At 41.2% G+C, this 16,717-nt stretch overlaps 1 protein-coding gene across 1 annotated transcript in view; it reads right to left on the bottom strand.

The window, feature by feature from the left end:
* Positions 1-5,350: 5,350 nt before the first annotated feature.
* Positions 5,351-16,717, bottom strand: part of CMC1 (C-X9-C motif containing 1) — a 36,502-nt gene continuing 25,135 nt past the window's right edge. Inside the window, exons 3-4 of the mRNA XM_032181500.1 lie at positions 6,509-6,599; positions 5,351-5,465 (exon numbers count right to left, since the gene is read on the bottom strand). Of these exons, the coding sequence (XP_032037391.1) occupies positions 5,351-5,465; positions 6,509-6,599 (206 nt within the window). The remainder of the gene's footprint in view (positions 5,466-6,508; positions 6,600-16,717) is intronic.

The following is a 16,717-nucleotide window of genomic DNA, read 5'->3' as shown; positions in this document are numbered from 1 at the left end:
GATGTGTGTGGGGCTGAAGTATTCAACTTCGCAGGTCCTGCTTGAGATCAGTGTAATAAAAAATTAATTTCACAGCTGTTTAGTAGCAAATGATCTTAAAATTGCTTGCAAATACACGGGGAGGCTGTGGCTGTAGGATAACCTTTGTAATGATGGGTGTTCCTTAGCCAAGGCACTCCATGGTCTGTGTGGTTCCAGGCACTTTTTTTCCCTGTGGAATGAGTGCTTCATGTGATGCCCATCCTCTCCTGTTTCAGTTTGTCTAGCAAAGTTGAGAGAATGCCTCTCGGATACCTTCTATTGTATTAGTGAACAGCATACATAAATAATGTTTCCTGTTCACCAGATAGTGGTTTTTATCTTTCTATCATCTTGCTCACGTATAGTGGCTTGTCTGTGATTAATGGAAATGGTGTCAGATGCTGGAATTTATTCTGACCAATGAACACAGCTGACTCAGGGGAGTACAATCTCTTGGAAAGTAATAGAACAAAACCCAATATGCATAAAACAAATCCAAGTCACTAGGCTTTAGCTGATAGAACCAACTACCTGTGTAATAACAAAGCAGCAGGAAGCATTTCTCATGTGGCTGCATAAACTACATGGTATCTAGTTCGAAAGTAGCTTACTTCTTGGGGCTCCCCACCCCATCCTTACAGAGATGGATTTTTTTTTTTCTAAGTATATTATTCAGCAGCCATCTGCATGATTAATACTTTGATTTGTGCAATGAAGGAATTCTACTGTGTAAGATTTTTAATAAATTATTTTTGTTTGAAATTGGTTTAACTTATAAATCTCCTTCTAGTAATTGGCACAAGAACTGTTACTTGGATTTGATTTCTTGATTCTGTAGAAAGGTCACTCCAAATACAAAGGGTTTGGGTTGAGGTTCATTCTTCTCCGTTCAGGATGGAAATAAATGACTGCTTCAGTGCATGGTGGGAGAGGTGTTCTCTTGGAGATTGGAACTGAGGGACCTGGTTACCTTAAGTTCCTGGGTGTTATTGGGGTTTCACTGCTGAGTCCAAAGCCGCCCTGGCAGCCTGTCCTGTGTGATGGGGAAGCTTCATTTTTAAGCTTTTCTGCAGTGACTAAGAATTTCCAGGCTTTGCTTCCAGCTCCTGGTTTACCTGTGCTGCTTACTGTGCCGGAGAAGGGGCCATGGAAGGAAAAGTGATATTTGCTGAGAGGGACTTCGGAAGTGCTGACATCTGAGAGAGGAGGGCAGCATCACGGAGAGCTTGCTGTAGGCAGCATTTCCAATCCAGTCACTCATTGCCGTGGCCAAACTGCAACATTTGAAAAGGAAGTCCCCAGCTCTGCAGCCACTTGGGAGCCGGCTGGCTTGTGAAACATCTGGTGGTCTGAAGCATACAGTCAAATTTTGACTCAAGATGGAAAAGTCATTTAAATCCATGCCACTAGTGGCTTAAGGTACTTCTTCCATTTTCATCGTAGTGACAGCAAATTAAATGCTGAAGTAGCTGTAGTAAAGGGGCTGTGGTGCTTTGTGTGCTTTTATTACATAAAGCAGTGACATTGCACAAGGTAAGGCCCAAAACCTTCAATAAGTGTGTAAAGTGACCAAAAATAATTACTTGAATGTGAGCTTGGAACATTTTAAAACTTCACCTACCCCATAGTTTTGATAATTTTTAATTTAAGAAAGCTCTAATTCCATTCAACAGCAATGAATGACAGCTTTTGGGCAGGACGAGGTTGTTGCTTTGCACGTTTAAGTGAGCATATGGCAGGCTGATGAATATGTATTTGGATGTTTGGAGACTTGGACTAACCTAGTAGCACAATGTAAACTTCCACTGTAACTTGATTAATTTTAACCATTTTAAACATCTAGAAAGCCTCCCTGCCAGTTTTGTGGGTTTTCAGCTGCTTCGTTTTCCTCCTATGTGAAAATATCCATAGGGAAGAAAAGCCAACTCCCAAATTAGCTGTAATGTGCTGTCAAATTTTTACAGCTGGAAGAAGGTGAGAGCTGAGCCAGACATATGGTGGAGGTACAGGAAAACAATAGCCATGGCAAAGAATTCAACACAGGCCCATGTAAGCATATGAACTATACTAGAGATGTAAAACAGGTTTAATCAGATTTAATTTCAAAAACTCTTTGCAGTAGACTTGAGGGATCCTATGCTCAACCACCTGTCTTTTTAATGATGTTGTGGCCTAGTAAGGGAAGAGTGAAAAAGCTTCAGTAGCTGAACAGCTCGCCTGCGTTTTATTCTGCTCTTCGGACAGGTTCAGTGAACAAAAATGGTGGAAAAAAGATAAGGTGTTTCCCTGTTCCTTTGTGTAGCGCAACTATAGAAATAAGTATGATTTTTAATGGGTCAGACTTTTGCTTCTCTTTGTAGGGGGAAGAGTATGCAACTTGCAGTTGTATGAACGTGGCACAATGACAAAAGTGTTTCTTTATTATTATTGTCAGCACTGAAGGTAAGCCCTTGCTTTCATTTTGTTGCATATTCCCAAGTCCTGCAAGCAGTTGAACCATTTTTGTAAAATTCTTGTCTGTAAGTGTTGTGACATGAGCTGAAATCGGTGCCCCTCAGTCTGTTCCCTTTCGCAGGGCAGAATTCATTGTGTTGTGCTTTGAGGTGAAAGCTGAAGCGTTCTGAGCAGCAAGGCAATGCAAGGGGCAGTAACTGTTGTACTGAGGGTGTTTTGAGCAGGGAGTTTGATCCAGGGGAGAGGCACGGCTAATAACCAGATGCTTACTGTTACTATAACTAGATGGAGTGCTTGTTTCAAATGTATTTGAATATTTTTGCGGACCTGTAAACAGAACACAATCTTGCAGGCTCTGCTTGAGGAGGAGTATGAAGAAGAATGCACTTCACTCCATTACTGCTTTATCGGTACTATTGATGCTTTATTACCTTGGTTAGAATCTAGGGCTGCTTCCTGTTAACCTGAGTAGAAAGGAGAAGCTGCAGCTGCGATGAAAGCAAAACCCAAAGCATTTACGAGTAAGAGTTTGTCACTTCAGAGTTCTCATTCCTTCATTTTGACTTTAAATAAAAAGTGAAAATGCAATTAAAACACAAGATACCGCACAAGACGTGACGAATACAAAAGGTGTGAAATCAAGAATTCAGAACTAGGAAACATCAAATCAAGGCCGTGGGTGTGTTGGAGGAAGCTGATGCCAGAGCCCAGCTCTAAATGCCACAGCAAAGGAAGAGGTGTGAGAACCCTGTTCTTACACGTGCAACTATGTAGGTAAGGTGAGTGGGTTACGGCATGATTTAGTAGGTGCAATTTCAGGCTTGTCAGTAGAGTTTGCTTGGCAAGCAAGCACGGGTGGTTGCAGTCATGCATATGAAGCACGTATAAAATGGTAGGGGAGTAATACTTGCAGGTTAAACAGGACTTTGTTCTGTTATCAGTGTAAGTCCTACCAGCTGTACCAGTCGCTGCACTGGTGTTCCTCCTCACCTGCTTCCTGCTAGGCCTGAAAAGAAGGAACACCCACACTGCTGCTGTTCCTGTCTGTAGTGAGCAGTGGTGGTACAAGCCTGAGAGAAAGCCAGGAGAGCAGGGTGCTGGCAGCACAGGGCACTGCCTCTACGAGGATGCTTACCCCAGCCCAAGGCATGTCTGTCCAGGCTTTTGCCAAAAATGATGAACAAAAACCTCTGAATGGAAAGCCTCTAAGTGTAGCAGGTCTTCCTTCACATTGGAGTAGCAGAACAGTTGCTGTCTTTGAGAGATAACTAAATGAGGGTCAGCATCTATCTTAGGATTCCTCTGATGGGGGAAAAAAATTATTACAACTAATTGATTTGAAATACTTCTCGTTTGTTTTCCAAGATGCTTGCACCAAGATGCCAAGAGCAAGTACATGTGTAAGAAACTCTAGTCCACAGAACCCACTAGAGTCCATAGAACCCCTTCTGTGTTGGCTACTTGTAGAGCTGGGTGCCACTTAAGCTTGCCTGGCAAGCCAGAATGCTGTACATCTTTTAGCCTTTGTTTCTCAAGCATTCCCTAATCTTCCAGACAATCCGCTATCTAATAGCTGAAGCAATATTATTGTTGTCATTGTTCCAATAAAGGGCAAGGACTACACCACAATGCTACTGTAAGTACTTTACATCCATACATCTCTGAGGTTGGTTTGCATTTCCCACTTGAGTAGCTTTGCAGCAATACCAGTTTTGTGGCAAAACAGTATGCAAAGTAAGTCAAATGAAAAAATGGCAAATATTACTTCTTCAGGCTAATTACTGCTTTTAAAACAAGCCACCGTTGTTACAATGTAACTTTCATCATCATAGTCTTTCCTTACCTGTAAAGAAACGTCTTATTTTGGGGTATCTTTTGAAATGGTAATATGAAGAGTTTCACAACGTCAGTCACTGTACCCTCCAGTGATGCATTTGAGAATTCTCCAGTTCAGCAGCTTCAGTTATACTTTTTTGTATACAAAAGATCCTCTGTATACCTCTCTTTTTGCAGGGACTTTGTTATACCTAATTTTTGCACCAAGATGAATGGATGTTTAAGAACTGACCAGCATCTTCAGTGCATAGTTTATGTACTCATCCATAATAATTTTGCAAGTGTGGTCACTTACCACTTTTGAAAGATGGAAGAGTGTATCATCATCTCCATGCTGAAGAATGAAAGTGGGGGAGGATACTGCTCGCAATGCTCTTTTTAACGTGTTTTCTGCCCTCAGTGTGTCTTCTATTGTCAAGGAAAATATAGACTGGACAACTCCTCTCCTCTGGAGCTGAAGCAGCAAGGCATGGAGCAACCCTCTTCTGACAATGCAGAGTTAAACTATGAGTCATAGCACTTGAGAAAGTAAGTAGTATCAGGCACTCATTTTCATGAAAATGGTGAAGCAAATTGGTCCAAGGAGCTTTTCCCTTCTGCATTTGCTGCCCTTCTTGAAAGAACATGGAGAATGTTTCCATCTACCCTCAACTTGGATGAGAAAATACACCAATTTCAGTATACACCCCATTTAAAACCACTCCATACAGCTTAAATTATTCACCCTGAAATTTTTATGTAGCTTGTCACATACAACTGGATAAAATAACAAACAGCCTTTCAGAATTTAAAGCTTGTGACAAAGTCTCAGGTCCAGAGGGGACCTTTGTAATTTCTCTTGCGAACCATGAGAGCATGCTTTATAGCCTTTATTACAGAAAGTAAAAAATGTAGACCTTGCAAGTTCAGTGATTTTATTTACATCTCATTTGTGGAATTTCAGCTAAATTCCACACAGAGAAGTACTGATGATTAATAAGAAATGTTTAAATCAAGTTAAGTTGGATATAAAATTTGAAAAGTTCATTTTAAATCTTAATTATATATTTGAAGTAATCTTCTGTTTCTTTTTCTTAATTCCAGTTGCTCTGTATTCTTCTCTTTGCTTCAAATATTCTGTTTTGCATTCTTCATAGAATGATGGATCAGAATAGCTACAGGACAAACAAAATACTGTGTTACATCTTGGGATATGGAACAGATACTCATGAACAGCACTCAAAACTGATCTTCCTTCCACACCCACAGAAACTGTCTGCTTTCAATAATGTGTGTGTGTTGTTTTTTGTTTTTTTTTTAGGAAGCATAGAAGCAGTGAAACCTATCTTCCTAAAGCCTAAATACAGAGCTGGTCTGCATTCTCTTCTAGCAGTGCTCTCTCTTGAGGCAGAGGCCTTTTCATGCTTATACACTGAAACCATAAAGAAAGCAGAGAAAGGGAAATACTTCTGATATTTGAATGAGGCCAAATTATTCTTTATTATTTGCAGTTAGCTTCCTCAGTATGAGAATCTACTGGATAACACGCATATTTTCATACCTGGACAGCTACTCTGGGTTTAATGGGAACAAGGTTAAGTTTATGGCTTCAATAGTAAACACGTAGGGCCTTGGATCATTACATTTATTTTACTTGTAAGTTTAAATACATTTATTCAAGCACTAAATACATTTTCCACAGCGCATGCTTGGTTTTTGTGCTGTGTTTTTTTAAACAGGCAGAATTTACCGCATAGACCACTGAAACTGAGCAACTCCAGGAAGTTCTTGCTGCAATTGGGCTTGAACACTTTCCTAGCTGCAAAGGTTTTCCATCAATTCCTAACCACCTGAGACCAGCTGCCACTACTTTAAAGGCGTTTCACATGAACTGCTGGTTTAACACGGCAGGACATGCGTTCCACCCAAAAACAAACCACCTCTGCCTGCATCAAGCTCAAAAGACACTAACCCTCACACTAAGAAATTCAAGAATCACTTCAGGCTGATGGCAGTGGGGCTAAATTGCGACTCAAAATGAGTCCCAGATCCACTGTGGGTGGCATCAGGTCAGCCCTTCTAATACCTTAACAATTTCCTAGTGCTGTTTTCAGGAAATTACCACCCAGCTCACAAGCAAAACACTTTTGAGAGTTAGTACTTAATTTCAGATGAGTACAGCCAAAAACGTAGCAAAACAAGCTGGCAAGGGACTTACTAGCCAACCAGGCAGTCCTTCAGTGCTGTGTTCTCTTTCCGACACTTCACCACCATGAGAAAACCAGTTTCTTTACAGCATTTAGTAAATGCTATGGAGGAAAAAAAAAGACAATTGGTAGGAAAATATAAAAATATATAAATATTTTACATTATTTCAACTTTATAATTGTTTTAATTAGATACAATATTATCTATAAATATAAAATATATTTATAAACTCTTTGTATGTGTATACTATTCTACTTCCAGAACAAGTCAGTGAGACGCTGAAACACAAATAGTTTGGGGGGCTGGGAGCGGGAAGGAAAGTCATGCTTACGGCTGTTTTCATCTAGGAGTAACTCAAATATGCCTCATTGTTACCAGCACCCTGTACAGATGTTTCCCTAAGTAATAAGCTAGATAAGAATGAGCTGTTAGTCCTACCAGAAGATTTCAGAGTGTTTTGTTCAAAGGAGCCTACGTCAGTAAGCATCAGGTAGAAAAAGAAAAGCAGAGAGAGAAAGCCAGTTGTCCAAGATCATCCGGTGACCAAGCCAAGAACAAAGTCCAATCTACCGTGTCCCTTTCCAGAGTTCCACCTCCTTCTCCTCTTCCAAGCTCTTCCTGGTAGTTATCGACTATGCAACGAGTTGAGGACAGACAAACATCGCTACATTCTTAAATATCCTTCCTAAAACTTACGGCTTTGCTTGCTGCTCCTGGCTCGAGCCTGGGCTCCCCCTGAGCGTGTCTACGAGGCCTGGAGGTGGAGCAGATTTGGCCTCACTGCATCTACCCTCTGCTTCCTTCCCTTCCCCACGTATTAAACTGAATCTCAACCCATGATTTTTATTGCCAGCATATGCCTATATTAGGCTTTTCATAAATAGCACCAGAAAACCCTTAACCTTTTAGTGTCTGCTCAAAGTCTTGGTGACTGTGTGGCATCCTTGCCCTGCCAAAATTGTATCTTGGCAAAACTCTGCGAAAAGTGATGTCTCACCACCAAGTTTGAACATATTACCATTGAGCACTTCGACACACACAGCACCTCACGTTACACACTGGTTGCACCATCACACTCCACTTGAAAATGTACCAGATCAAAGTATGGGAAAAAAAAGGATTAAATTAACTGGTTAATTACTAGTTGGAAAGACACAGTAACCTGTGCTCAAAGATACCTATTAACAACCATGTTCAATTTCTCAGCCCTCCTTTGGTATCTATTTTAGTTTTAGACCCCAAATCACCCTAATATACAATTTTGAGGACACTTCTGAACAGCTGAAGTTTATGAAGCAGCCTAACACTATGGGGAGCATGCTATTAGGTTATCAAAATGTTTCTTCGACTTTTAAAGGTGACTCTAACATTTTTCCTGTTGTTTCCTGGAGCGTTTAACATTGAATGTCCCTACCTCAGCACCTCAGAAATATCATACCTATTATCACATTTCTAAAAATGCCCTTTGTTTCTCTGCAAAAAACATCGGAAGTCTTCGAAAGATCATGGTTCAGCTAGTGACCAGCTTCATTTCTGCTCTCTACAGGCGCTTCCTTAAGTGCTGTGCTGTTTTTCTGTAGTAATCATTCCTCCTGGAAGCTGTGAAGTAAAAAAACCACCCAAGACAACAGGAGGTCCCTCTCACTTGTTAGCTCAGCAGCCTTGATTGGCTCAGGGCGTGATGTCCCCGTGAACAAAACCTGAGCTGCAGCTGCACGCATTCCCCCGCTCCAAAGGCCCCGCTTGCGGTGCGCGGTCGGGCAAGTAGAAAGCGCTGCTGCCAAGTGATAAAACTGCTCCCAGCTATCCAGCTTCAGCAGCGCTGATGCCTAATAACGGAGGGAAAAAAAGGAGCAGGTTGAAAGGTATCAGGCATCCCCTTACGAGCACACAAAACTTAAATCATTTCTCTCATTTCCAGCACTTTGAAATCCCTTTGACAGCCATGCGAGGACTGCGGTGCAGGATGGGTTTAGGTGTAAGTGTTTATCAGAAACATGGAGAACGTTGTTTTATTTTTAATTGTGCTCTGCCTTGCTCACAACTCTTTCATGAAACAAAGCAGCTCGCTGTTGATCAGCACAAAGTATCACAGCTACTGGCCTGGGGAATAATCTCACCAATAGCACACAATAGCTCCAGATAGCATCTCAGACCAAGAATTCATCTCCATCTCCTTAATCTGACCATCACCACACATTCCTCACTCGGGCAATGCCTGCATTGTAGACCAACACTTCAGGGCGCAGAGCGACACGCCACAAAAGGAGCGGGTACGCAGGATGTGATTACAAACCCATTGTAGCTGAACATTTTAACAGCTACAAGCAGAAATCAGGGCTCTGGGGACCCCAGCCTCGAGCTCCAAACGAGCCCGTTTGCTGATACTGCCTGAGATAGGAAGAACAATTGCTCTCAGAGCAGAATTGATCTTTGAGTAATTGCGGGCACAATCCCACCTCTACACCCTTAGCAAGTAGCTTTCCATGACTCTACAAGCTCATGTGGGGAAACACCATTTTCTTTCTCCTTGCCACAACAGACCCTCAGGTAGCGGTGAAACTAGAAGTGAATTTGGGTCAGCCTGCAAATTCAGTGCAACAACACCAAGAAATGGAGCAGGTTTCAAGCAAACAATACAAGTTACCTCCATCGTTAGGAACTGGGGCGTTTTAACTTTTCTTCCCAGTATGACAACTGAAATTGATCCACAGCTTTAAAGAGATGAGAAATCAACACAAGCTGAAATATTATTTCCAAGTTGGCAGTGTTTGATTTAATCAAGGAAGAACAATGACCATTCACATCGTTCTAGGCTGCTGGGAGTTATTTGATGCTTTACTAATCCAGACCAACAGCGTATTATTATTTGCACTTACCAGAGCCAGGCATCTCCAGCCAGCATGCTGCAAGTGCTCCCTCCTCTTGACATGCTTTAAGAGACACATGATGGTGTTAACCTCCTTAATACTCGCCCTACCACTGAAAGCTGCTGAGCATGGAAACTCAAGCACAGCTTGGCCTCTACTCACAGCTGACAGAGCTGATCGGCAGCACTAGCTGAGCAGCAGAACAAGAGGCAGCACAAGCTAAATAAAACGAGGGATGGAGTGAAAACGCCTTGCTGGATGGAAAACATCAGCTTGAGCTCCTCAAAGCTCTTGCAAAGAAAACCCTACCACTCGGCTCCCGTGATTTTCAGGGACAGATGTGAGGGCCTCGTGCCACTGAGGAGCCTTTCCACAGCCCGGCTGGGGAGCACTCGGGCACTGAGAAGCACAGGGAAGCCACCAAGTCCTGACCCCAGCAGCTGCTGACTCCAGGCCTCCACCTGCCCAGCATCAAAGAGCAGCGTTATCCCAGCTCCAGCTCCTTGAGAAAGCAGGGCACAGAAAACACTGGGAAGAAGAGCTGCTCTGTAGGTCCTGGCACATGTAAAGTCACAAGAGAACAGAAGTAATTTTTAAAACCCTTCTAAAACTATTGCTCAAGGTGTCTCAGCCAACTTTGGTTTTGTTTTATTAAAATTTATCCTGTTTGTAAATTCTACACGAATAATGTTGGAGGCACAAAGAATTATTCTTAAATGTTTGCCCCTTATTTAGTATGTTTGATGGGTGATTAAGAACTGCGTTAGGTTACAGAGCTCTCTTTTTGTTAAGATTTCTTTGAGAGCTAGAAGACTGACACAGTGAAGAAATTTGTACACAAAAATCTTTACAGTCCTTATAAATCTTTGCTAAAAAATAGTCAGGATTTTAAAAGATTGTTTTTCCTTATTAATTTTGAATAACTTCCCCCCCTCTAATTCTGTTTTATAACTAGACTACAAGATAGTATGAGAAACAGATGGAAACTGAAGTGAAATTGGGCAATAGTTCACTTATCTCAGGGTAAAGTCTGGATAAATGATTTCCCCATCCATCCAAGCAGGCGGAGAGGCACATGCAATATTCAACACATTAAAAGAGATGATTTTCAAACTTTGAAAGATCAGATGCATTACCAGAAAGTTAGTTACCACAAGGTTGGTGGAGGTCCACCACCAGATGTCCCGGTACATACAATACTAAATTTAAAGAAATGAGAAATAAAAGGGAGAGTTCTGCCCGTTTTTTCTCTTAGAACATATTTATAGGTTCAAGAAGCATTTGCTTCTGTATGATGAAAATAAAAATTTGCAGGAATTTGATTTGACGGGCCAAGCCATCATCTGACATAACTTGTCACAATTCTGCCACATAAAGATAATGATTTTCTTCCATACCTTTAAACCAGATGCGGTTCAATTCGACATCTCACTGTCTGCAGACGTGTAAACCGGGGACAAGAAGAATGCAACACCGTATGTAAGATGCAAGGGCTCTTTACGTAGCCTACCACCACCCCCTCTAACCCCCACGTACATAGAGGCAGGCTGCTGGTCTCTTCCCTGTGCTGAATGCAAAATGAAATGGCAGTATCTGCGCTTCGGACTGCTGCAGAAGTTTCGGTTACAAACACAAAGAAATACCTTCATAGAGAATGCATAATGCTCTATCACAAGCATTAAAAATAATCAGAAGGTTTTGATTTTCTGTGATTTAATAAAGGGGAGCAACCAGCAAACAGGCTGTATTTGTAGGGAATTTTTACATAACATTTATTTTTTAAACTTTTTCCTTTTTTAAATCAGGTATTTGTGTCTTTAGGCAAATATGAAAGTCTTCCACGTGCAATGCAAGAGAAGAATAAAACGTGTTTGTGAGTTATCACCAGACAAGCAGCAGCATGGAAACTGGTGATAAAACAAAGCTACAGGATTATTATTATTTTTTTAAGTGTATAAACTACAATATGAAAGCTGTTTAAGTTCTTTTTTTTCTTTTTGCAGACTCATAACAACACGCAGCACTTTGCTATTCCCTCATCTTGCAAAGCGTTGTGCAGTTAATATGATACTGAACTGCCACTTCTCAATCATTGTGTATCTCTTTTCCACATGTTCTCGTACATAAAATAAATGAAATATTCCCCATTATCAAGATAAATTGATCCTCTCGGGTCTGGCTCTAGTTTATTTAAAGACTTTACAATTTTACTACTTAAGAGAAAGTCTTACAGAGGTGTTATCTCACCATTTATATTTTCTCAACACTTATGATACTGCTATCACACTCTTAAAATAAAAAAATAAAAAAAATAGCTTGTATCACGATCCAGACCAGCCTTATGCTCTACTCCTGGGGTATTTTTTTTCCCTTGAAAAAAAAAGGAAATCGTTTTATCCAGGGTTTGGATCAGTCCTGGAGCTCTACCATGGGGTGGAGAAAAGAATTCCAAGTACTGGAGGGATTTGGGGGTCGATGGTAGGAGGAGGAGGAAACAGTTGTGTTAAAACATAAACGAGGACAAGATTTTAAAACCTATATTTATAAAATTTGTACAAAATCATTAAAGTGACACAAAACTTTATCAGCAACATTTTACGGCGAAGTTATTGTGCTTTTAATTTTGTACTAAATTGTGATTTCTTCGCCTGTTACTTGGAAGATTATTCAGTATGCAGAGGGTAGATCACTGGTGCATTTAATGAGCCAGAGCAAGTAGTAGGATGAACACGAGAAGATTGTTTTACATAGCAGAGTACAAGCTGTTTGATATTTCTAACACAGTACAAAAGAAAGCTTCTCTGTAGATTGATCATGGTTCAGTTAACATCACTGAATATCTAATACCTCCAACTCAATTAATTCTCACCTGATTAAGATCAGTCTGATATTCAAACTAAATCATCTCTCCAGTCAAGTAGAAATCAATATTTCTGATTTTACTTTTAAATTACAATAACAAATAAAATACGTGCATCGTCAGTATGCCAGGAGAAGCTTTCCCATTCTGGTCTACTATGGCTTGCATAACACAGCTGATTAAAGAATTATTCTAATTTGAGCAACAATATATATAAGACTCAGATTAATTTGAATAGAGGGAGATAGCATGAAATAATTAAATGCATCTTATATAGGGCAAAGAGAAAATTGACATAAAATAACCTTGATTCTTTCAAGTGAACCTGTTATCAGATCAAATACTTTGTCTCCACAAATATTCAGCTGATAAAACACACAGTCATATACTTTCCCTTTTCCTGCCCATCACCACCTCCCCAAAAAGCTGCTCCATTTCAGCTTTTCCAGCTCCAGCGTGGACATTCACCACGTTAAAGGTATCTCCTCCTGACCAATCTTCCAATCTTCTCCAGAGCACCATGGAAAACCAGCTTTGTCTTAAAACATACAACGCAGACAGGATCCTCCAATACACCACAGCGTACCCTGAGCTCCTCTACGAAACGCTGAAAAGTCACTCATCTTTAAGAGGTAAACAGACAGCGAGAGAGCTGTCGGGAAGGCAGACAGCACAACTGTGACATGCAGAGGAAGAGTAGTTTCCCCCAAATTAGAAACTGTTTCTCTAAACACGTTGCCTTGGGGAAGAAAATGTGTTACCAATATCCTAGAAACAAATCTGAAGACTCTGCTCCAGGGGACACTTACAATTAGAGACGAGAAGATGACATACTGGATCAGACAAAGGGCCCAGCCGTCCTGCATGCTGTCTTTCTCAGAAGTCAGTAGTAGCTGCTTCAAAAAAAAAAGGTGCCAGAAAGTCTACATTACGGCACAGCATTTTCTCAAGTGAAGTTTCTTCCTAACCCCCTATCGACTGTAAGCTTGGCTTGTACCTTGAAGCACAAACTTCTCACATGCCTTTCAAAACACAATCACTTGCACAGTAGGTCTACACTGACAAGTCTCTGAGAGAAGAGGAAGAAGAAAGATGAAAAATCTTCTCCTAAATACATCTCCTAAATATTCTCCTAAATCTTCTCCTAAACACATCATAGGTAATACAAGATCCTGCCTATGGCCAACTGCTCGTACCTGGCAAGAGCACTTCTTTTCTGAAATTAAGGCCTACAAGGGGCTTTGCAAAGGAATCTAGGAAATCAATGGCTTATTCAAATTCTGTTTTAAAATCCGTGCACAATTTATGTTGTTGTTGTTTTTAAGGAACAGTACCGTGCCAATTCTGATAACACATACAAGGGCATGTAGAGATGCTCCACCACTGCCTGTATCAGAACCGATGCCATTGCTCAGCTGTTGATTTACATTTCTTACAGAAACCGTAGCAGGGATTTTGTTGTTTTTAAACCTATCATTAAAGACTGAATTTATGGAAAAAAGGTTAAGAAACTAGCACCAAGGAGTCATAAAAATCAATAAAGCAGTGCATGACAAAGACATAGTCCCATTTGCACATGATGCAGAGGTTTGTACTTGGGGAACCTATTTCCCTGTCACTATCCATGCTGTGACATCTAAAATTTGCTCACATTTGGACTGAGAATTGTGGACGTTTGTTAGAGGTACAGCCAGAAACCCTAAAGCAAGGCACTGCCCCAAACAACAGTAGGGAAGAACTTCTGTCTGTCCCTTCTTCACAGAAGATCGTTGGGGCCTTTTCTTCCAAATTTCATAATGACCACTAAGGGACAGCGAATGAAACTGAAAAGCAGCAAGTGTAAGAAAGATGCAAATTGTTTCATTTTAAACAAAAACGAAGACAAAGCCAAATACAGTAATTCAAGCCAGCACAATTAGTACAACAGGAAAAACAGACAACTACTTAAACTGATAACGAAACCATGCCACGTTGCAGTAATTAGAGTTAGAAACAGAGTTGTCAAATATATATATACACGCACATCTACATACATACGCATGTGATCTCATGGTATTTTCAGCAGGTCTTAGTTCTGCTGCTTAGACAAGGACAGGTCAGGTCTCCTCACTGTATCTTTGTGTATCAGTACTGCATGAAACACGTCTGATTCAAACAGCTTTTGTGGGATGAGGGGTGGAAAAGTTATAGTTTTTAATTTAATAGGATCTCCAAATGCACAAATGAAACTTGACCTGTGGAAATGTTTTCTTAAGTAACCACAAAGCCAGAAGAGAAGATTTTTTTTAGAAAAAGTGCACCTTAAAATGTAAGATGTCTTTGTTCATTACAACTTCAACAGAACATAGACTTAAACAGCAAACGGAGCTTTGGCAAAGATGATGCCTTGAAATACCTACTTGTTAGTTTGGAGTAGTAGGCACAAGCTTGACCCGTGTCTGATCTCTCATCCTGGATTTCCAGATTTGTCAGCTTTTTCTGTTGTTTTTCTGTGTATACACAAATTTCTAAGTGTATATACATACAAATGCGTGTTCTGCCCCAGACACAGGACTACAGCACAGCAGCACCGGTAGGAAGTTCTAGCAAACCAGCTCTGAGGAGCTAAGAGGCAAGCCCTCCTGCCCCTGGCTAGGTAAGACACCCAGAGCACAGCATTAGAGAGAAGAGGGTTGTGTCCTCAGAAAGATGAAGATGGGAGAAATTGCAAGGGCACAGCTATTATGTGTGAGGCTTTACGGTGACTGTGCTTTCTCAGGCAAGAGGGATTTAAGTGCTCAGAGACAACAATCTGCTGGGCAGATTCAGGCAGATTTTTCAAGGCAAGCAGACCTCTTTTTAAATAAATAAATCCTTTTAAGCAAATAAAAAAAAAAAAAGTTGATGTGAAACAGTTTACCTGGGTAAATGATGATTTGCCTACAGAAGATACTTGCTTTAGGAATGTTCTTGTCAAGTGCAAGCACTTCCTTACACACAGGTGCGGGTAACCCCTGCCCAGCGAGCACAGCCACCCAGTTAAACGACGCTGGTTTGTAACAACTGCTTTCTTTAAGACTGCCTTGATCTGATTTTCCTCCCAGCCTGCCGTAAGTATCCCTGACATCAAGCGTTACCGTACCAGGCGCTGGAAGAGGCAGAACTGGAACAAATGCAAGTTCCCCCATGGCTACTGTCTGTCACTGCCTGCTCCTATCTGAACGAGTGCATCCGACGTGAGCAGCGCAGGGCGGCCTCGCCGCTGCTCATCCTCCCTTCTCCTGCAGGAGCTGCTGAGCCACGCAGGGACAGCTGAGAAGTTAGCATCACAGCTGAGTAAAAGCAACAACACCCCCCTCCCTCTGTCCCACAGTGACCGACTCCGGAGCTGAACTCTGAGTTTCAATAAAAAGATTTATGAAGAAGACAGACTCACCGCCGGGCAGAAGCAGCAGTAGTGTCCTTCGACCACACGGTGGAGATAGAGCAGGTCATTTATGTAACTCGCAGGGAGGCTGCTCCACAGCTGTTCCACCAGCTCCAGCTTACAGCAGGCTGTTTTGAGATGCATTTCCCCCCCCCCCCTCAGTTCAATTTGCTACGTTTCCAACCATACGATCTTAACTCCAAGTTCAAATACCGATTTTTATGATCATTACTTCCTCCTCTGAATGAAACACAAAATCCTTTAAGAAAAAGCCAAACTGACTTCAGACTTTCAGCTGGAGGGTGGGGGCGTACAGAACGGGGCCAAAATTGCAGCCTGCTGCCAAATCCAACAAGGATGCAATATTGAAGATTAATACACTTGTGCTCCTTACAAGGAGCAAGTGACCTTCCCTTACAAATAACAGTTCTTCCTATGAGCTGTCCCAACCATCATTCCAACAGCTCCAAAATGGGCTACCATGTACTTAATCTTGTTTTGCAGTATGTATTTAGTCTCTTTTTTCTTTTTTTTTTCTTTTTTTTTTAATTAGTAGCCTTCAGCGTATGCTGGTGTGGGAAGCATTTGTGTTGGATGAGGTACTTACTAGTCAGTGCTTTAAGGATGACAGAACCAGAAGCACATTTTTTTGGAAAAAAAAAACTTGTGGTGTTTCTGTATTCTGAATTTTATCCTGAAGACCTTCTGCAATGGTGGCCACATTTCAAAAGAACGTGCATCACTGACTAGGTAGGAAGCCACACTTCCCTATTCATTTCAGGCTTTTAAAGAGCTCAGTCTTAATGTGACAAGAAAGCACACTATCAAAGTTTAGCAAGATCCAGCATTATTTAATACGCTACCTTTATAGATTCGGTCCTATTCAATGCACATCTTTCATTTTCTGTACATCAGTACTTGTTTTAAGTAAGCTGTCTGGGATAACCAGCTTATTAAAAAGAATTGCACAGCAAATAATCCAGCCACCATACTCTCCCTGCACCTTTGAAACTGCTGCACAAAGGATGTTTGAGGTGAGAAAGCACCACAGCTCCATGTTTTGCTGGGGTCCCAGAAAACTCT

Source organism: Aythya fuligula, chromosome 2, assembly GCF_009819795.1.
Source record: "Aythya fuligula isolate bAytFul2 chromosome 2, bAytFul2.pri, whole genome shotgun sequence".
Lineage (NCBI taxonomy): Eukaryota > Metazoa > Chordata > Aves > Anseriformes > Anatidae > Aythya > Aythya fuligula.
This window is presented reverse-complemented; position numbering and strand designations above follow the sequence as displayed.